This window comes from Mercenaria mercenaria, chromosome 4 (assembly GCF_021730395.1).
Source record: "Mercenaria mercenaria strain notata chromosome 4, MADL_Memer_1, whole genome shotgun sequence".
NCBI classification, from domain to species: domain Eukaryota; kingdom Metazoa; phylum Mollusca; class Bivalvia; order Venerida; family Veneridae; genus Mercenaria; species Mercenaria mercenaria.
Window position 1 is genome coordinate 38030185 of NC_069364.1, and position 22922 is coordinate 38053106.

At 36.2% G+C, this 22922-nt stretch overlaps 1 protein-coding gene across 1 annotated transcript in view; it reads left to right on the plus strand.

Moving 5' to 3' along the window:
• LOC123551476 (cold shock domain-containing protein E1-like) overlaps positions 1-22922 on the plus strand; it is a 30943-nt gene that overhangs the window by 2462 nt on the left and 5559 nt on the right. Inside the window, exons 2-16 of the mRNA XM_045340446.2 lie at positions 4257-4492; positions 4801-4947; positions 5662-5758; positions 6369-6529; positions 8384-8547; positions 10291-10501; positions 11708-11871; positions 12784-12955; positions 14067-14210; positions 15701-15836; positions 16470-16578; positions 17329-17520; positions 20085-20214; positions 20812-20920; positions 21819-22006. Coding sequence (XP_045196381.2) covers positions 4451-4492; positions 4801-4947; positions 5662-5758; positions 6369-6529; positions 8384-8547; positions 10291-10501; positions 11708-11871; positions 12784-12955; positions 14067-14210; positions 15701-15836; positions 16470-16578; positions 17329-17520; positions 20085-20214; positions 20812-20920; positions 21819-22006 — 2166 coding nt within the window. The 5' untranslated portion in view covers positions 4257-4450. The remainder of the gene's footprint in view (positions 1-4256; positions 4493-4800; positions 4948-5661; positions 5759-6368; positions 6530-8383; positions 8548-10290; positions 10502-11707; positions 11872-12783; positions 12956-14066; positions 14211-15700; positions 15837-16469; positions 16579-17328; positions 17521-20084; positions 20215-20811; positions 20921-21818; positions 22007-22922) is intronic.

The window sequence follows — 22922 nt, forward strand, 5'->3', positions numbered from 1 at the left end:
AGGAATTTATCTGAATTATGGCCCCTTTTAACTTAGAAATCTTGGTTAAGTTTTTCGTACCAGTTCACATTTTGTGTAAAATGTTTGACATATGGCTTTGAAACTTTTATCACTTGTTTATTATAACAGTCTCTATCTATAGGTAAGAGTACATAACTCTGTCAACTATTTTGACAGAATTATGGCCCTTTTTGGACTTGGAAATTGGTACAATTTGTGTACAAGTCCATGTTTTGTCAAAACTATTTAACATGTGGCTTTGAAAGTTTGCACAATTGTTCATCATCATGATTTATATCTGTAGACAAGAGTACATAACTCTGTCAACTATTTTGGCTGAATTATGGCCCTTTTTAGCTCATCTGATTTTTTGAAAAAAAAATGATGAGTTATTGTCATCACTTGAGCGGTTGTCGGCGTCGGCGTCTGCGTCGGCGTTGCTTGGTTAAGTTTTATGTTTAGGTCAGCTTTTCTCCTAAACTATCAAAGCTATTGCTTTGAAACTTGGAATACTTGTTCACCATCATAAGCTGACCCTGTATAGCAAGAAACATAACTCCATCTTGCATTTTGCAAGATTTATGGCCCCTTTTGTACTTAGAAAATATCAGATTTCTTGGTTAAGTTTTATGTTTAGGTCAACTTTTCTCCTAAACTATCAAAGCTATTGCTTTGAAACTTGGAATACTTGTTCACCATCATAAGCAGACCCTGTACATCAAGAAACATAACTCCATCTTGCTTTTTGCAAGAATTATTGCCCCTTTTGGACTTAGAAAATCAGTTTTCTTGGTTAAATTTTATGTTTAGGTCAACTTTTATCCTAAACTATCAAAGCTATTGCTTTAAAACTTGCAACAGTTTTTCACCATCATAAGTGGACCCTGTACAGCAAGAAACATAACTCCATCCTGCTTTTTGCAAGAATGATGGCCCCTTTTGGACTTAGAAAATATCAGATTTCTTGGTTAAGTTTTATGTTTAGGTCAACTTTTTCTCTTAAACCATCAAAGCTATTGCTTTAAAACTTGCAACTGTTGTTCACCATCATAAGCTGACCCTGTAAAGCAAGCAACATAACTCCATCCTGCTTTTTGCAATAATTATTGCCCCTTTTGGGCTTAGAAAAATCATTTTCTTGGTTGAATATTATGTTTAAGTCAACTTTTCTCATAAACTATCAAAGCTATTGCTTTAAAACTTGCAACAGTTTTTCACCATCATAAGTGGACACTGTACATCAAGAAACATAACTCTATCCTGCTTTTTGCAAGAATGATGGCCCTTTTTAGACTTAGAAAATCATGGGTAGGACAATATTTCTATTATACAAAAAAAATCAGATGAGCGTCAGCACCCGCAAGGCGGTGCTCTTGTTTGACTTTGAAATTGGTTCAATTTTCGTACAAGTCCATGTTTTGTCAAAACTATGTGACATGTGGCTTTGAAACTTTAAACACTTGTTTATCATCTTGAATTCCATCAGTAGGCAAGAATACATAACTCTGTCAACTATTTTGGCTGAATTATGGCCCTTTTTGGACTTGGAAATTGGTTTAGTTTTCATACAAGTCAACGTTTTGTCAAAGCTATTTGACATGTGGCTTTGAAGCTTTTTACACTTGTTTATCATCATGATTTCGATCTGTAGGCAAGAGTACATAACTCTGTCAACTATTTTGGCTAAATTATGGCCCTTTTTAGCTCATCTGATTTTTTGAAAAAAAATGATGAGTTATTGTCATCACTTGAGCGGTTGTCGGCGTCGGCGTCGGCGTCTGCGTCGGCGTTGCCTGGTTAAGTTTTATGTTTAGGTCAGCTTTTCTCCTAAACTAACAAAGCTATTGCTTTGAAACTTGGAATACTTGTTCACCATCATAAGCTGACCCTGTATAGCAAGAAACATAACTCCATCTTGCTTTTTGCAAGATTTATGGCCCCTTTTGTACTTAGAAAATATCAGATTTCTTGGTTAAGTTTTATGTTTAGGTCAATTTTTCTCCTAAACTATCAAAGCTATTGCTTTGAAACTTGGAATACTTGTTCACCATCATAAGCAGACCCTGTACATCAAGAAACATAACTCCATCTTGCTTTTTGCAAGAATTATTGCCCCTTTTGGACTTAGAAAATCAGTTTTCTTGGTTAAGTTTTATGTTTAGGTCAGCTTTAATCCTAAACTATCAAAGCTATTGCTTTAAAACTTGCAACATTTGGTCACCATCATAGGCTGACCCTGTACAGCAAGAAACATAACTCCATCCTGCTTTTTGCAAGATTTATGGCCCCTTTTGGACTTAGAAAATATCAGATTTCTTGGTTAAGTTTTATGTTTAGGTGAACTTTTTCTCTTAAACTATCAAAGCTATTGCTTTGAAACTTGTAACACTTGTTCACCATCATAAGCTGACCCTGTACAGCAAGCAACATAACTCCATCCTGCTTTTTGCAATAATTATTGCCCCTTTTGGACTTAGAAAAATCATTTTCTTGGTTGAATATTATGTTTAAGTCAACTTTTCTCATAAACTATCAAAGCTATTGCTTTAAAACTTGCAACAGTTTTTCACCATCATAAGTGGACACTGTACATCAAGAAACATAACTCTATCCTGCTTTTTGCAAGAATGATGGCCCTTTTTAGACTTAGAAAATCATGGGTAGGACAATATTTCTATTATACAAAAAAAATCAGATGAGCGTCAGCACCTGCAAGGCGGTGCTCTTGTTGGACTTTGAAATCAGTGAAGTTTTTCGTACCAGTCTATATTATGCCTAACCTGTTTGTCATATGGCTTTGAAACTTTGACCACTTGTTTACCTTCATAGTCTACTTACCTAGGACAAGGACTTGAGCTCAGTTATGGCCCTTTTCTGGACATAAAAATTATTAGTTAGGTTTCGCATACCATTCGATATTTTGTCTATCAACTGTTTGATATATGGCTTTGACACTTTGAACACTTGCTTACCAACATGGTCACACATTGCATTATAGTGCAAAACCACAAATGCAGGTACATTGTTTGTCTTACCAGTTCCTTTTTTTTGTCTGAAAATCTCGGGTAATATTTTGACCCTATACTTCTATCAATGCTTCGAATAGTCAAGTGCGCTGTCAACAGACAGCTCTTGTTTCTTTTTCTAGGTCAATTACCAGCCTCACTAGGTGATGTCCCATTACTCTGACATGTATTTTGGCCAAATTATGCCCCCTTTTGAAACATTGAAAATCCTGGTTAAAGTTTTACATGCAAGTTACTCTCCAAAAGTAATGCAGATATTGAATTGAAACTTCACATATTATTTCTTCAGGGTTATAAAACTAGGTGATAGCATCAAGTCCCATAACTCTGAGATGCATTTTGGCAAAATTATGCCTCCTTTTGGACTAAGAAAATCCTATACAAGTACATATAGCTATTAATTAAAGGCATACAGCTTTGAGACTTACTTTTTCTTTTTCTAGGTCAAGTTCCAACCTCACTGGGTCAAGTCAAATAACTCTGACTTGTATTTTGGGCAAATTATGCCCCCATTTGGACTTGTAAAATCCTGGTTAAAGTTTTGCTTGTGTGAGTTACTGTCTCCCAGTCCCAGATATTGAATTGAAAGTTCACATGTGTCTTTGGGGTTATAAAACTAGGTGATAGCATCAAGTCCCATAAGTATCACTGTCCCTTTTGGACTTCGAATATCCTGGTTAAAGTTTTGCATGCAACGTACTATCTCCAAAACTGATGCAGATATTGGTTTGAAACTCTATTGATATTTTACATTTAGAGTAATATTCCTGCTTCTGGGACAGCAGTTCGAATAGTCAAGCATTGGCTGTCTTACGGACAGCTCTTGTTAAGTGTTATGTTAACACTTTGTATATATTTGAATGTTTAAAGTGAACAAGTCATTTAGTTGACATGAAAAGTTTGATTGAATAACATCCATTTGTATATTTGAATCTTCATGGCATATTTTATTACAAGATCATACATATTCATTTTCATCATCAGAGATAGTGGTTTAAGCCTTTCAAAGTTGCTGTTTTCAAGAGCCCTCTGGACCCCCAGCTTCATTTGCAGGTTTTCATTTTAGATTACATTCACCCATGTAATGTGAAATAATAAGATCTGGGTCAAGTTTGATTCAGGCCAAATTGGACCAGGTGGCCTAGTGGTGTGTTACTGTGATTTATCAAAAACTGGTGTATTCAGATGAGCATTATACTGTCATCATGGCCCTCTTGTTTTTATTTTTAGCGTATGGTTTGAAATAAGCTACAAACCTGTTAGAAGAACTTCATAAAGAAGGACATATCTTGGAAACTGAAGATACATTTAACTACAGGAACGCCCTCACCAACCCAGTGCACACATTCAGCATCTGAGGACAAGAAAACTACTGATAAAAAAGCGAATGCACACACACAACTACACACACAATAAGAAACACAATGTCAACTGTTAGTCGCAAAGTGAGCAGTCCTCAGTGGAAGGTATGCTAAAATAGGGCTACATGTAATCTACTGATCCAGTGATATAAGGTGGTGTTTAACAGTTACAGAATAGGCAGTGGCAAACAATGATTGCCTTATAACTTGTTTAAAAACTTATAGAGAATTCTTGAACTACCAGTATTTAGTAAGCTTAGGAGCAGGCAACAGGGGAAGTATAATACATGTACATTTTGAAATTGTTTTATGATGCAAGTGAATTTTGCACAAATGACATGTACATTTTGTAATTGCAAGAGCTTGTAAAAATGTGAGGGGAGGCATTGAATCTGAAATTTTATTCATTGCAGAATTTCCAGCCGCCAGCAGTACAGGATCCGGCCATTGTATCGTATCAGCGGGGTCCAAACCTGATCAACTCTGTGTTGTCATCGTCACCAACAACTCAGAACAACAACCAGGTTGTCAGGGAGACCGGTCTTATTGAGAAACTCCTGGTAAGTTTTTGATTTGTTACAGGAAAAATAGAAAATGATTGCCAATGAATAGAAAAAAACTTTTAATTGATTTCTTCTTATGAACCACATGATAGATCACTTTGACATGCATGGAGCACGAAGTAGTCCAAGTTGAGCTATTGTGGTCAGTGATTGCCTGTTGTGCGTTATCTGTCATCTGTCAACACTTTCCTTTAAACAACATCTCCTAAACCACCAGGCCAATTTTAATGAAACTTCACAAGGATGTTCCTTTGATGGTTTTCTTTATAAATTATTCAAAGAATGGAATTCTGTACAGAACTCTGGTTGCCATGGCAACCAAAAGGAAAAACTTCATCATTTCTGTGACAAGTCTTAATCTTTACCTACTGACCTTCTTACTTGTTTTTGAAGGTACAGTATAGAAATTTTGACCACTTGTATACTTTGATACAGATTTCAATACTCATCTTTTATAATCTTAACCCTGACCCACTGACCTTTCTTGTTTTTGAAGCTACAGCAAAGAGATTTGGACCACCTGTATAATTTTAGATACAGATTTCAATATCCATCTTGAATAGCCTTAATCGTGACCTACTGACATGATATTGTCTTGTGTTTAGACAAGTATTTACTAGCTTCAATATGTTTTCATTTTCAAGACCGGATAAATCGTAATAAAATGAAAGTTCTTTTAAGGTAAAATTTTTGAATGTTGGTAAATTTCAGCACTCCTATGGATTTGTACAGTGCTGTGATCGAGAGGCGAGATTGTTTTTTCACTACAGTGAATTTCAAGGAGATGTTGATACACTGAAGATTGGAGGTAAGTAATTCTGTTTATATGACAAATGATTTTGCATGTGGTAAAAGTAAACCCAGGGTTCTTGCTAGATTATTGTCGCATGTGCCTTCAGGAGTTGTATATTTGACATCCCTTACTGTTTCCACCAACCCTTAATTGTGGAAGCGACACATCTTAAATGCAGACTAATTAACACACAATTATTCTGATAGTATAATATGCCAGTTAAACTTTTGGGTAAAGGGATGTCAGTTAAACGAGCAGTAAACCAATGACAGCTTTACATGTAGAACATATGACTAATTTTATAGGTAGGATTATTTTCCTGTGCCTTTACACCTGATGACATGTCAGCTGAAACAGTTACGGAGAAAAAGACAGATCATAAAGTTATATTCATTTTTGTTTTTAGCTAGACTATCCATTCATCGGTTTCTGTGTCCAGCTAGACTTTAGCAGAAAAATAATGATTTGACAGATATTTTCCACGTGTCCCTTCACCAAAATTTTCAAGCCAGCTATGAAATTTGATCAGTGATTCAGCCTCTAAAGCTATCATGGCCTACTTGTTTAAAGGTCTTTGCAACAAGTAATGTATATATAGAATACATATGATTTAATGACTTTACAGATGCAGTCGAGTTTCAGATGTCGTATGATCGCCGTAGTGGACGTCCAGTTGCATGTCATATGGTGAAAGTAGATGCAAGTCTTGTTTCGTGTGAAGTATTCAGTCAAGAACGATACATTGGCAGTGTAGTACAGGAGGCAAAACCAGCTAAGCCTAAAAATGTAAGTTTGACAGTTGCAAGAGGAAAATTAGAATAATCTCACAATATAATATTTGATATCCAGCTCTTTTAGATACAGAGGAAAAGTTTCGTAATACTGATTTTATTGTGAAGACAAATGTTGATTATTTCATAATTTGATCAAAGACAAATTTTGTTTTAGGGGTTTTCAGAGCTAAATATAGAGAAATGTTAAACAAGTTCTTCTCGTGAGCCGCATGAAAGATCTTTGCTAAACTTGGTCTGTTTCATCTTTGGATGGACCTTTCTCAATTGTACTGGACTGCAGGTTAGGGCCACAAGAACTAAAAAAGCAAAACCATTAAACAACTTAATACAAATCACTTTATGGACCAAACATGATATGCAGCACCCTTGGTTGGACCATTCTCCAGTTTGCTGATATAGTTTGGGCTGTCGCAGAAAAAATAGGAAAAAGCTTTAAATGACTTTTAATAAAACTACTGAATAGATTATTCAGTAAACTTGATTAGAAGCAAGATCAAAAGGTCAAGGTCCTCATTTGAACGACTTGGGCCAAAATAGGCCTAACGTTTTAAGTTAAACATTAGTACAAAAGTGTTTTATAAGGATGGATTCAGCTTTTTGTGCATTACACATTTCAAATACCCAAGATAGGTTTTGGTTTATAAAGGGTAAATGTATAACCAGTAAGTAGAATGATATACATTTTTTCCAGAATGAGTTTAAATAGCAAAAATAATACATATATAAAACACAGATGTTAATCAAATTAGCCAACACATTTCACTTTATACAGTAAACCATTCAACAAAAAGGGCTCAACAACAAAAGATGACATGTTTTCTGTCTTCTGCACGCGAGGAAACCCTGTCACTGCCTCGTTCTCGAACAAACTGAAACGGAATCTGCAAACATTGAACAAAAAAGTTTGCACACCAGGAGTTTGCAACACTTCACTTATTCGTCATCAAACTTCCGTCAGTCACACAGATGCACGCAAAGGGTTAAAACTGTAGTCTGTTTAAAAATAAGTGTGAAAAAAGCCGAAATTGTAAAGACAAGGTTGTGATAGTAATGTTAGAAGTTATTATGTATTCATTTTTAACAAGTTACAGAAATGACCCCTTGAAATTGAAAATGACTCCTACAGCCAAACATGAAGGGTTTTTATGACCTTCTATCAAAATTTCCAAGGGAAAACACTGCGCAAACATTTGAAGGTATCTGTGCTGGTAAAAAATGGCATTTACGTTATACAAAGCTACATTTAATGGTAAAAAATGGCAATTACATTAAACAGACATCCAAAGCTACTTTGTAATGCTGAAAAATGGTATTTACTTTATACAAACATTCAAAGACCTTGGACTGGGGAAAATGGCTTTTACCTCATTGAAACATACAAAGCTACTTGTGCTGTTGAAAAATGGCATTTGTCTGGCACAAAAGTACAAAAACTGCTTGTGCTATCAAAAAATTGCATTTACCTTACACAGAGATATGAAGCAACATGTGTTGGTAAAATGGGCATTTACCTTATATAAGACACAAAGCTACCTGTACTGGTAAAAGATGACATTAACCATTAATATCTTACTGAGAAAAACCCATCCTGTTCGGAGATATAAAATAAGTACTTTTTCTTACATGTTGAATTATTTAGCAAATGAAAGTTGCAAGAGAATCCTTTGGAAGCATGGGCAAAACCTGATGTGATAGCCCATGTTGCGTTAGATGTAATGGAACATGCATCTTTCATGCCTTCTAGCACTGGCTGAAGTGGATATATCTGTATTGAATTAGGGAACAACACATACAGTTCAGTCAGTTTATTGAACTTCTGGTAATCTTATTTTTAAAAATGACACAGGGTTCCACAGTAGGCTCAACAGATGGCCTGGGACGTGTAACATATGAGCACAATGGGGAATGGTTTTTCCTACCGTATGGATTGGATGATATAGTTGATAGCACTGGAAGTACACAGATCAAACCTGGCGATCAAGTCACATTCTTCATTGCAACAGATAAAAGGTATGCTTGGCACCTTAAAACCTAGAAATTTTCAGACACATCTGCACTGGGGTCAAAAATTTACATTTTAAGGAAAAGATTTTTATGCATCCAGTGCCAAACACCTGGAAGGCATGTAGTGTTTGAACTGTCTATCCATCCGTCCCTTTTGAGACTCTGAAAGTATTACAGTTATATCTTAACACTGTGTACTCAACTCCTACAGATTCCATCCAACTGAATCGAAACTTGCTTTACGTCTTCAACATAAAATGGACATATTTTTGAGACTTTCATGTCCGATTATATTTATGTCTCCCACCACACAGTGGTGTGGGAGACATATTGATTTACTCCAGTCTGTGTGTGTGTGTCTGTCTGTCTGTCTGTCACAAAGCTTGTCCGCACTCTAAGTCGAACATTTCTCATCCGATTTTCACCAAACTTGAACAAAATGTGTTTGACCATGAGACCTCAGCCAAGTTCGATAACTAGCCAAATCGGTCCAGGCGTCTTGGAGTTATGACCCTTGAATTACCAAAAATCGGCCTTTTTACTCTTGTCCGCACTCTAATTCAAACATTTCTCATCCAATCTTCACCAAACTTGAACAAAATGTGTTTGACCATGAGACCTCGGCCAAGTTCGATAACTAGCCAAATCGGTCCAGGCATTTTGGAGTTACGGCCCTTGAATTACTGAAAAATCTGCCTTTTTACACTTGTCCGCTCTCTAAGTCGAACATTTCTCATCCGAACTTCACCAAACTTGAACAAAATGTGTTTGGCCATAAGACCTTAGCCAAGTTCGATAACTAGCCAAATCCGCCCAGGCTTTTTTGATTTGTGGCCCTTGAATTACTGATTGGATCCACTCGTCCAGACCATCTAATTGGATCCACTCATCTAAACCATCTAGAGACACTAGACATTTTTCATAGGGGCAGTTGTGGGAGACATGCGCTTTTCTCAAAAGCATCTCTAGTTTCTAGTGTTTTGCACTATTGTGGACAGTTTTTCCTTCAAGAATTGTTAGGGGGCATGTGTCATGTAATGTTGACATCATGTATTCTTGTTTCTGAAACATTATGTAATTCAGACTGCAGTTGTTCCATGTTTACTTTAAATTTATGACTTCTGACAATTTACACATATTTGGTAAGATAGAGGTCTATCTTTGCACAGAACTTGCAAATTTTGCTACTCAAGGCAAGTTGATGTTGAAAAAAAAATTACTTAAAATCTTGTATGAATTAATTGATAATACTAGGACTCATACTTATTTATACAACTGAGTCTTAAATTGACAGATTTAAGGTCTAAATTCCATACTAGGAAGGTTGATAAATTGTCTGTTCATTTGTTTGTCCGTCCGTACGAGGTTAACCAAATGTGACCGTTTCGTCTAACATCAATACCCCTAACTAGAATGACTTGATACTAATGCAGATGTATCCTATGACCATTCCTCATCTTCAGACATCACATGACCTCAGATTGACCTTGACCTTGAACTTGACCTCATTTTGGACTTAGCTTGCTTTGTATCGACAAGGATGCCACCAGGGGCATCAAGCGTTTATTGAATGCAGCTACTTGTTTCTTTTTCATTTTGTCACATGAATGCTCATTGTGTATCGCGATATGTACCGTATCATTGCATCTGTATCACGATATGTATTGTATCGTGAGACTAGCGTATCGTTACACCCCTAATTTATATGTAATAATATAAAGTAAATATGAGTTTTTAACCTGCTTTTAGGAACGGTAACTTGCATGCTAGGAAGTTGGAACTTGTTGAACCGAAACTTATGAAGTACCAGGGTGTTGTATGTTCTATGAAGGACTCGTTTGGTTTTATTGAGCGTGCAGATGTTGTTAAGGAGATCTTCTTTCACTACAGTGAATACATGGGCAACATTAATGAACTGTTGCTAGGAGATGATATAGAGTTTGAGATACAGACCAGAAATGTAAGTATACTAGTGTTGAAGAATTTTCATCAGTCTAAACAACATCTGAGTTCGCTTTTCAGAATGATACTATAATCGGTAAGTGGATTCTGGACTCTTTTTAAGTCATGAAGTGTAAAGCTGTAACTTTCATTTAAGAAATAATTTATAGCAAAAGAGTGTTTTAACACTATTTATGCACGATGGGCTGTTATACGTCGGGCGTAATAATTTTACAGCCCGCGTGAAATTATTTGTACGACGTATTACCTCCGAGTGTATAGTGTTAAAACACGGTTTTGCTATAAATCATTTTGATTCTAATATGCCCTTAATCTAAAACAGAAGATAAAATATAGAAGCGCTCCTTCCTTGTCGCAACAGAACTTTGACGTCACCGCACATTAACGTGACGTCATTCTAGCGTAAGAGTGTTTTAACAGAGACAAGCACATTAGATTAATTCATACTTGATACAGTGAAGTATCACTAATGGTCACAGGTCTCAACTTAATTTTTTATTTTTTTTTAATTGTTGGTTCTAAGTCACAAAGTCTAACTGCTGCAGCTTTCAAACTTTAGAAGATGACTAAGTACCACTTGAGGAGGATCCCTATTGTTTTGAGGGTGAATAGGTGTAAGGTCAAGGACACAATAATAGGAGAACTGAAAATGGTTTTCAGACTGTAAAAAATAAAGAATAACAGTTATGGCTTTCAAACTTGACTCAATTACAAAGTATCAGTAGCGGAAAATCCGTGTTGATTTTGGGGTTGATGGCTCAAAGGTCAAGTCACCCACCATATTTTTAGCATAACTTTATGAAAAATAGGTAGAGCTATTAGACTCATCCATTCGTCAGCATCAGCATCTTTGTCCCAGTTTGGCTGAGTTTTTGTATGTAAGCTGGTATCTCAGTAGCCACTTTTGGGAATGGCTTGAAACTTCACACATTTATTCATTGTGATGAACTGACTTGCAGTGCACAGGTTCCATAACTCTATTTTGCTTTTTTATTGAAATTATTCCCCCTTTTTAACTAAACAATATTTGGTTGTTTTTGTATGTAAGCTGGTATCGGTTAAATTCCGTTAATGACAAGACTGTCGAACCTTGCTTTCCTCCTTCCATATTATAATACTTGTTAACTGCTATTAAAGTATAACTTCTTATTTACAAACTGGCATTCATTGATAACATTTAACATTAGAAATATAATTGTTTCAGGGTAAGGAGGTGGCAGTGAACATTATACCATTGCCTTCTGGAACTGTGATATTTGAAGATATCTCGATAGAAACCAAGAAAGGAAAGATTGTAAAAACATTGAAGTCAAATAAGAGAGCAAGTGATCCACTGGGAGGCAGAATTCAGTATGATACTCCAAAAGGGTATGTGTACATCTTCAGTCAATAAGAAAGTATAATTTTAGCATGATGTTAGTTTGGGCCAATCATTTGTAGCAACTTGCTTCCAGATTTTTGCCAAACATTTTTGAAATTGAAATTGAGAAAATTGACCAGGAGGGGAGTCCTCAAGCTAGAGAAGTTTGAAAACCTGGTTATTAGATTTGGGATTGTAATGTGTGTGGCAGAAATATCTTTATAATAAGAACTTACATTAAAAAATAAAGACATATCAGTTAGATAGATTCAAAATATGAAAAATAGCAAGTCGTGATTTTCCCTTTTGTGGAATGTGTTTGACTACCACTTTGTTAGCTCATCCGAAGCACAAAGTGCTTGAAGTGAGCTATAGTGGTCGCTAACCGTCCATTGTCTGTCCGCCATCAATCTGTGCACACTTTTTTCAGATGTCACAGTTAAAATTGAAAAACCTTCAATTACTTCTTCTCATGAACCGCTTATTAGGTCTTCATCAAACTTGGTTTGTAGCATCTTTGTAATGTCCACTCCTAAACTTGCTCTAGTGGGGCCACCTAGTCCCTTTTATTGACCACCAGGGTACCTTTGAACAACTTCTTCTCATGAACCACTTGATGGATCTTAATCAAAATTGGCCTGTAGCATCATTATAAAGTCCTCTCAAGTTTTGTTCAAATTGGGGCGCTAAGGCCCCTTTTAGGGGCCACTAGAGTTAAATACAGAAATACCTGTAAACTGTTTCTTCTCATGAACCACATCTGGAACTTTTGACATCTTGAGCATTTTATGCTTGTCTTCCAAAGCTGTACACACTCTAGCCTGTTAATTCTCTGAAACTAAGCTGAGTGATCTAGGGACATCATAACCCTCTTGTGTTATAGAAAAGAGTAAGATAATGATTGTACAAATGTTATACAGACATACAGACATACCATACGGGGACAAGGATCAGGACGGGGAGTATACACTGTTGCAGGGAGATGTGGTAGAGTTCAGTATCGCTACAGATCGCCGAGATAAACTACAGAGAGCTACCAGGATTAAATTGCTCAGTGAAACTTTCGACAAAACAACTGAGAGAAGAGAAACTGTAAGTACTCCTCTTTTAGTACTGGCCAGGAATCATGAAAGTAGTTCTGTATGTTAGTTAACATAATAAACTCTGAAATCATTTAATTTCCTAGGCATATTTTGTGGTTTTGGTGAAAATGGCTATTTTAGAAGATATGAATTCATGGGCTTTTTATTTGTTCATTGAGATTTTATTTCTCCCCCATCTAAGAAAATTAATGATTATACAGTATGAGAATATTCTTGGTAATGAATATTAACTGAAGAGGTTTGAACCAAGAATCCCATGATATTCCTTATGTTTCAAATTACCGGATTAATTTACCTTTGTAAAAACTTCATGCCAGAAGCATTTATAACAGGCAGTAACTAGATTGTATAAAGCCTTGTAGGGAAACAATTGCTTAAATTACCTACTCTTTATGCTGTTGTTTATCTTGAGGATATTTGTTTGTTTCAGTGTAAGGTTGAAGTGTCCGGGCCATAACTTTGACATACATGGTCTGATTTCAGAATAATTTCACACAAATGATAAGCATTGATAGACGATTTGTTGTGCGCAAAACCATTTCACTAGCTCAAAGGTCAAGGTCACAGTCCTTGGTTGAACTTGCCAGTTTTCACTACATAAATACTGATAATGTGGTCTTGTGTCCGGTCCATAACTTTGACATGCACGGTCCAATTTCAAAATAATGACACAAATGATTCGAATGGATAGACGATGTGTCATGCGCAACAACCATTTCACTAGCTCAAAGGTCAAGGTCACAGTCCTTGGTTGAACTTAGCCAATTTTCACTACATATACAGAATACTAAATTTTCTGATTTTCCTACAATATTTGTTTTGTAAATAAATAGGGCCAATGGTCTTTCTTTTAGTTTGTGAGCAGTACCATGCCTGTGACCTTTCTCATGTTGCGGGAGCATCTGTGTCGGTGACACATTTCTAGTTTATTTTATGTTTTGACTAAATTTACCCATTTTATAATTTCTTACCAGTGAAAAATATAATTGATATTTTTCACTGTGAAAATACCAGATATATTTCACTCTAGACTAATATTTTAATAATTCACTGAAAAACATGTTATAAAGATTACCATGTGAATTATATATTTGTTACAGGGAACAATTGTAAGTCTGAAGGAGGGTTATGGATTTATACAGTGTGCAGAGCGTGATGCTCGAATGTTTTTCCACTTTAGTGAGATCCTAGACTCCAAATCAGAGTCCAAATGCCAGGATGAAGTAGAATTTACTGTAACCCAGGTAAGATATGGAAAACAATGACATCCTACACTTTAAATCAGAGCTGAAACAAGAGGCCAAATTCCTGGATAAAGTAGAATTTTCTGTTCACAAGGGAAGTTGAGGGAAAGAGTGAGACCGAGACAATAAATTGGAGTCCAAATTCCCGGATAAAGTAGAATTCTCTGATATTGTGGTAGGTTAGGCGAGAGTGAGATCTAGACAATAAATTGTTGAGTCCAAATTCCTGGATAAAGTAGAATTCTCTGATACTGTGGTAGCTTAGGGGAAACATTGAGATCTAGACAATAAATTGGAGTCCAAATTCCAGGATAAAGTAGAATTCTCTGATACTGTGTTAGGTTAGGAGAAAGGAAAGAGTGAGATCTAGACAATAAATTGTTGAGTCCAAATTCCTGGATAAAGTAGAATTCTCTGATACTGTGTTAGGTTAGGAGAAAGGAAAGAGTGAGATCTAGACAATAAATTGTTGAGTCTAAATTCCTGGATAAAGTAGAATTCTCTGATACTGTGGTAGGTTAGGAGAAAGGAAAGAGTGAGATCTAGACAATGAATTGTTGAGTCCAAATTCCTGGATAAAGTAGAATTCTCTGATACTGTGGTAGCTTAGGGGAAACATTGAGATCTAGACAATAAATTGGAGTCCAAATTCCAGGATAAAGTAGAATTCTCTGATACTGTGTTAGGTTAGGAGAAAGGAAAGAGTGAGATCTAGACAATAAATTGTTGAGTCCAAATTCCTGGATAAAGTAGAATTCTCTGATACTGTGTTAGGTTAGGAGAAAGGAAAGAGTGAGATCTAGACAATAAATTGTTGAGTCTAAATTCCTTGATAAAATAGAATTCTCTGATATTGTGGTAGGTTAGGGGAAAGGAAAGAGTGAGATCTAGCAATAAATTGTTGAGTCTAAATTCATGGATAAAGTAGAATTCTCTGATATTGTTGTAGGTTAAGGGAAAGAGTGAGATCATAAACCGTACATAGGAGCCCAGATTATTGCGTAAAGTAGAGATTACTGTTACTCGGGTAATTTAGGGGAAAGAATAGTTATTTTATAGCGAAGCATATAACTGGACTGATGTTCTTGTTAGAGGTAAGAGAGTTTGAGCAGTTGAAATTACCGTAGGGCATTGATAGAATACTGGGGATATAGTTAATTTTGTGTCTTGGAAATGTTTGTGATTTCCTCTACATAAGTTTGTTTTAAATTCCTTGTTGTAAATTGAAGAGTTGGCACAGAGAGTTCCTAATACCTAGATAAGGACAACAAGCAATCTTGAGACCAGTATGCAAAAAAGCAGATATTCTCAGTGATAAATGAACCATGGTGCAACTGTCTGATTGTATAAGTTACCTGTGAACAGCTAGACAATAACAACAACTTCCATAAATTTGTTCTGGCGAAAATAACCAGTCACTTGTTCTTATGCTTTGTAGGACTTGACCAGTTTAATCAGGATTTATAAATTTGCATTTTCCTTCATTTCAGGACCCCACGACCCCCAGCAGACAAGTAGCATGTAGAATTAGAGGCATACCAAAGGGTTCTATTGGTTCAGTTGTAGTGAAACCAGAGAAATATATTGGTACAATAGAGAAGGAACCTTGTAACACCAAAAGCCCAAGTATGTGAATATTATTGTTGAGAATCGATTAAAGATAATACAGCCTAAAATAATACCAAATTTAATTTGGAAATGTATTATATAATACCAGATTTATACAGTGCCCTTTTCATGATAAGCATGTTCAAAGACACTTTACATACAAAGGCAGTCACACAGGGCACCATTTATCATCAACTTGTACAGACGCAGAGCGATCTGACCAGAGGAACAGAATGAGAGAAAGCCCCCCTGTGCGGATAACTTAGCCTAGATCTTTGCAAATATACAGTCTGGTTTCTTAACATGCTCATTGTGTAGCACTGATACACATGAAGTCTTCTCTCCTAGTATTGGCCTCTTAGATGGGAAACTCAATCGTAAAATTCCAGTGCCTGGACCTGGATATCTTTAATAGGAGAAATATTGATAGAAAATATAAGATTTAAAGTCAGATCAAAAAGATAATAGCACTTCCAGTACAATTAAAATGGCAGAGATTAACAGCAATTTATCATCATTAGATGGTTATCAGTTTAAAGGATTATCTGTTTTTGCATTTTTGTCCACATTTCTGCAAGCTTGCCTGTAATTATATAAATATATATTTTATAATTTATATATATTTATGTAAAAGTTTGATTTGAATTTCAGACAAGAATGGTAAGGAGGACACAGGCAGTATTATATTTGACATGGATGGTGCTATACACAAAATTGTCTACTATATCAAGGATGTTACTGATCTAAGGAACATACCTAGGTAATGTGCAGTTGTTTTACCCACCATAGGTAGGGTATCATTCCAGTCTGAAAAAGAAGTACACAATCTCAGTTCTTGAAAACTGGATTTCCAGTATTGCTGTATTTTTGTTTTCAACCAGTCGAAAATGTTGAACATAGAGCATTCACACTTAATTGGATGGTTGCCAGTAGATGAGCCCTAATAATTTAAGGCTCAGTATGTCAAAGACAAAGGTCATAGTGACCTTTAGTCTAAAATTGTCTCTGATTGAAAACTTGCAGCCTACAGCCGTCTGTAATTATCAAAAGATGATTGCCTGAGGTCAGTAGCATATTCCTACAGTTTTGGGGGTCAGTAACAACACACATAAGGTAATCTTCACAGTGACTGAAAATTTTTCTTGACTTATTGAAGACTTCTTAGGCTTACAAACACCAGATTTTTATGACATAATCAGAAGACGACCAATGACCCACATTGTTTTGGGGATCAGTAGGCTAGGACATGAATACTTGAGAATGCTTAAGCTTGTTGCATCATACGATATTATAATATTAGCCTTAGATGACACTAATTGTTTCTAGGTTTATTTGGTCAAAAGCCGCAGTGGCCTATAGCAGTGAAAATGCTTTTCTCTGGGTACATGTAAGTTCAGAAGGCTTTGACATGCATCACTCAAATTTCATAGGAATTTATTTAGAAATTTTGCAGATTTCTTATAAACTTTCCAAAATGTTTCTGATAGTTGTAACGTTTTTTTTTTCACAGATTTGGTGATAAAGTGGATTTCAACATTGGAGAGCAGAGGAGACCTGGAGGTCCAGTACGTATGGCTGTGAACGTACGATTGGTGCTACGTAATCTGACGGGTAGATGTCAAGGATTTATAGCAACACTGAAGGACAACTATGGCTTCATTGAGAATGTAGACCATGACAAGGAAGTCTTTTTCCACTTTAGGTATTAATGATAAATTGAGCCGCGCCATGAGAAAACCAACATAGTGCGTTTGCGACCAGCATGGATCCAGACCAGCCTGCGCAGTCTGGTCAGGATCCAAGCTGTGCTGTTGGCTAATTGTTTCTCTAGTTCCAATAGGCTTTGAAAGCGAACAGCATGGATCCTGACTGCGCAGTCTGGTCTGGATCCATGCTGGTCGCAAATGCACTATGTTGGTTTTCTCATGGTGCGGCTCAATTGAGAGGGGTGAAGTGAATAAGGTGTTGGTTTTTGATTTGCTGAGAAATTGGACTTTGCCTCATTATAACAATCTCACATATACCTCCAGATACAGAGTATATTGGTCTATATTGGAGTCACGCATGTCTGTTTGTCTTTCTGTCTGTCCGCCCATAGTGTACTCTCAAATTCTTAATAATGGCTGGGAATATTTTCATAAAACAAGCATCAGTTGTTAACCACATCAAGGCTATGTGCAGGTTGCACAATCAAGATCACTAGGTCCAAGGTCAGGGTCATACTTGGAAGTGAAAGGCCAATAGCTTCGCTTCATACACTTTGAGAGCTAAACTTAAGTCTTCCTATCACTTGGAAGCTTTTTATGGCGTCAGTTATTACACTTATAAAGACTACATGCAGAGTATACAAGCCAGGTCTCTTGGTCCAAGTTCAAAGTCTTTGAGGTCAATTGTCAAATAGCTTAAAGTTTTGTCTGCTCCATATCTTTAAGCTGCTTGGAAGATTTTTATAAAACTAGCATCGACTGCTAACGTCAACAAGACAACTTGCAGAACATATGATCTTGGTCACTATGTTCAAGGTCAAGGTCACTTTTGGAGATCAAAGATCAAATAGCTTTAATTCATGTCTTCTCCATATCTTTTTAACCACTGGAAGGATTTTCATACAACTGCTATTTGTTGTTAACCCCTTCAAGACAACTTTCAGATTTTACAACGTAGAGTGTTAGATCTATGGTCAAGGTCACATTTGAAGGTCAAAAGTCTTGATCACAACATTTTATTTTTCTGGTATCAAAGCAGCTTCTTAAGGTATTAATTGCTTTTACTGAAAGCTCTAGTTTTGCATAAATTTCAACTTGACTATTCAGAAATTAGGTATACCTATTGTTTCACCCATTCATTGGCATCTTTGATGGCATCCCAGTTTCCTGTAAGTTTAATGCCCCCTTTGTTTAAGATGGGGTATTATATTGTCAGTTGGTCTGTTTGTTGTTGTCTGGCTGTTGGTCAGTAGACAATTTGGTTTCAGGTCAGTAAGCAGAGAATGCTTGATCTCGCACTAGTACAACTTTATAAGATTATTCCTGTGGTAATTGAATGACCCTGTTGTTTTGTGGGGTCAGAAGGTCACAGGTAAAAGTCACAGTGGCTGTGTGACTGAAAACTGTTTCTGATAAATAACTAAAGAACACTTTGGCTTATGTTCGTCAAACTTCATGGGATGATTGCCTGTTGTGAATGGATGTACCTTATTCTTTTTGGGTCAGTAGATCAAGGTCATGTTCACAGTGACCTTGAGACTGAAAAAGGTTTCAGCTCCATAGCTACTAGTGTTTTGGCCTACCATTGTCTAACTTGACAGAATGATTGCCTTTTGTCAATACAACATATTTTGAAGCAAGAATTTTCAGCAGTAACCACATCATGTAAATACAGTCGAAACTCGGTATCTCAAACTCGCTTACCTCGAAATTCCGCTTAAGTCGAAGAAATTATCAAGTCCCGTCAAATTTCCTTCTTTATATATGTAATTCAACTCCGGTTACGTCAAAATTTGACTTACCGAGACTCCGGATGTGTCGAAAGGGATTTTCAGTCCCGTCAATAAAATTCAAGTGCTTTGTTAACTCAGTAAGTCGAAGTGAAAAACAAATTATGCGACAAAGTTTTACACATGTCATTGTGAATGTGGTTGTTCTATAACACATGTCCATGTTTATTGCCTAATCAGTAAGCTGTAATGCCTACATATCAAAGGTGAGGCGATTATCAAAGTGGGATGATGTCACATGCGGTAATGATAATTGTTTGCTGTAATCATTAGATTTCTTTATTCAGCGGTCATTTGTTTTTTGAGACCTTATGAAAAAAGCTTTTAATTTAAACTAATGAATTACTTAGTTTGAACAGTTGGGATCTTTAACATGGATTAATTAGAGGTAATCGCGATGAGACTGTATATTTGAATGTTGATGTGTGACGTTTTTACGATGACTCTTGCGCATATGCCGGAAATATCTGACGTACATGTATGTATATACTGTGTATTTCTGATTATGTGCACATAGAAATAAAATACTTTAAATTTATAATGATTTTGTTTTACATTATGAAAGATTTATTGCAAGGTATATTATATTCATAGTGTGCCCGATAGCAGGAGATTAAAAAAGTGTTTGAACCAACTTTTTTATCATTTAGTTCACATCCGTCCCTCCTCATAACTCGAATTTTGGTTATTTCGAACTGCAAAGCATAGTCCCTTAAAATTCGAGATACCGAGTTTCGACTGTATATATTAGTGATGATTCTGTTTTTCAGTGCTTTTGAGGGCTCTACTAATGATCTGGAACTAGGGGATGAAGTGGAATATACCCTGACCAGGAAAAGTGCCAAACTTAGTGCTGAAAACATCAAAAAACTCCCCACTGGAACTGTCCCAGTAAATGAGGTAACTACTGTATTTTCAGGAAAAGAATATCGACTTACAGATAGCTGAAAGCTTAAAAATGTATGTTACAGCTGGGTTTATAATTTACTTTGTTATTCTGATAGAAAAGGGGCAGTGAGGGCTCAACAGCATCATGTAACATGGTAAAATGTCTCATGAGAAAAATGTATTTCTGACCATTAAGAAAGAGATGTTGTTCTATGAAATGATATACCATAAAATGAATTTGAAAGTTAGGAAATTTCCTCAGTACAACAGCTTTCTCCAAATGTCATCAAAATTATAGTGATTATACTTTTCCTTAGGACATTTAGGAAAGTTGAAAAGTTAGTGTAACTAAAATCAAGCATCACTTGCTTGCAGAATTTCCTCTGTCTGTTATTGAGAATCTTGAAAAATCAAAGTTAAATCAGATTCTATAATAACATTTTCCAAACACTTCACTAGTGGTAAAATGACAGAACTGCACAAAATTTAATGATCTGACAGCTGTAGACTACCGGTATTTTAATACTTTGTTCAGTTTGCATTACTTATTTTTGATACACATAAATAGGTCTCTAATTACGACTACATATTTGTTATATCATTGATCAGGAGTTGGCAGAAGATATAGGGATACTACAGGGCAAGATTGTGAGACCTATGAGGATAGTTAACCCAGAACAGGAGGAATACTGTGGCCTCATTCAAGTTGGTGCTGACGGTAGGTTCTTCTTTCTTACAGCTTTGTCAGTCTGCTGAATTCTCTACAAATCATTTATTATGTTGGCATTGGCTTTGATGCTTTCAGCCTTAAAGGATAGTACACAGGGGCATGAATTCTTGGATTTTAAAATTTAAGGTATTTCTGTGTATTTGAGAAATCAGAAATAATGGCGTAACATCATTTATCCAGATAATGTAGAGTAAAGCCTGGACTCAGCATACAGAAATAAAAATCATTTTATGAATAACAGGCAACCTGTGAGTAAATTTATTAAGTATATAACAGTATATATAACGGCAGCATAATTGTCTTTCTAAAGATAAAATATGATATTAAAAAGTTTGACCTGTTATTTAGCAGTTAAATAATTCAAAATATTGTCTTGAAATCAGCATGAAATGTGCAGGTCTCTTTATTGGGCAAATATCTCGAAAACAAGCACATGGAGGTGTACATTTTATTTTACCATAATTTAGACCATAATTATGCTTATTAATGACAGAAATTTCATTAAAATCTACATAATAGAAAAACTTCTCTGGAAAAATTGTAAGACATACATTATGAGAACTTGGTGTGAGGTCCAAATTTTTAAAGTCTGGCTAGCAAACAATCAAGCACATGACACTATCTCTTGAAAAATCATACTTCTACACTGTAAAAAATTAATTGAACATGCAGAACTACCTCTGACATTAAAAAAATGAAAATTTTACTTGTTCAATTGGGATTTTTTGTGGATCAAAGCAACCAGATAACTCAAAGTTGTCCGCCAGAAATAGTTATGATGTCGCAATAGCCTAAATGACAGGTGTATTTCTATTTTGCTTGATTGCGTTCTATGCTTCCAGAAGATCTTATAGATTAGATTACATTAAAATCTTACCTTACACAGATGACCCAGACAATCAGACATACCAGTACAGTATCACCAGCCTGGCTGATAAACGCGATTTCCTGCAGAAAGGAGATGCAGTAAAGTTCCGAGTTGCTATGAATACCCTGTCACAGGAAAGGAGGGCCATACATGTCGCAGCTGTACGACAGTTCATCAGAGCAAAAGTTGAGTCAGTGAAAGATAAGGTACTCATTGATATGGTTATTATGCTATGTCGTACTGCTTTCAGCTTTATATAGATAAATGAAAGATTACCTTGAAAAGTTGTCCCTATTTACTACTGTTGTCCATAGTTAACTGTACCTGTAACATGTTTTAGTGAACATTTCAATGAAGGAAGTTACATTGGGATTAGCCAGAATTATTAGTTGCTTACAACAGCAGAAGTAGTTTCCAACACCACAAATTATTAGTATTGCAACAAGCAAAACTGACTTCCTCTAGTTATTCTTAGTTGTTAGGCGGAATGGGGCTCTGATTTGTAACTTTTTAGATGTTTTTATGCCCCCAAAGGGAGGCATATTAGTTTTCAACTGTCCGTCTGTTCGTTCGTTAGTTCGTCACAACGTTAACTTTTTGCATGAAGGCACTTTTCTCGGGAACCACTGCACCAAGGACCTTCAAACTTCATATGCTGATAGTACTTATTGAGTACAACACCCCTACTGACTTTGGGATCACCAGGTCAAAGGTCAAGGTCACAGGGACCAACATTAACTTTCTGCATGAAGGCACATTACTCGCGATTCACTGCACCCAGGACCTTCAAACTTCACATGCTGATAGTACTTACTGAGTACACCACCCCTACTGACTTTCGGGTCACCAGGTCAAAGGTCAAGGTTACAGGGGCCAACGTTAATTTTTTGCATGTAGGCACTTTACTCGCGAACCACTGCACCAAGGACCTTCAAACTTTACTTGCTGTTAGTACTTTATGAGTACACCAACCCTACTGACTGTGGGGTCACCAGGTCAAAGGTCAAGGTCACAGGGGTCAATGATAACTTTTTGCATGAAGACACTTTACATGCGAACCACTTCACCCAGGACCTTCAAACTTCACATGCTGATAGTACTTATTGAGTACACCACCCCTAC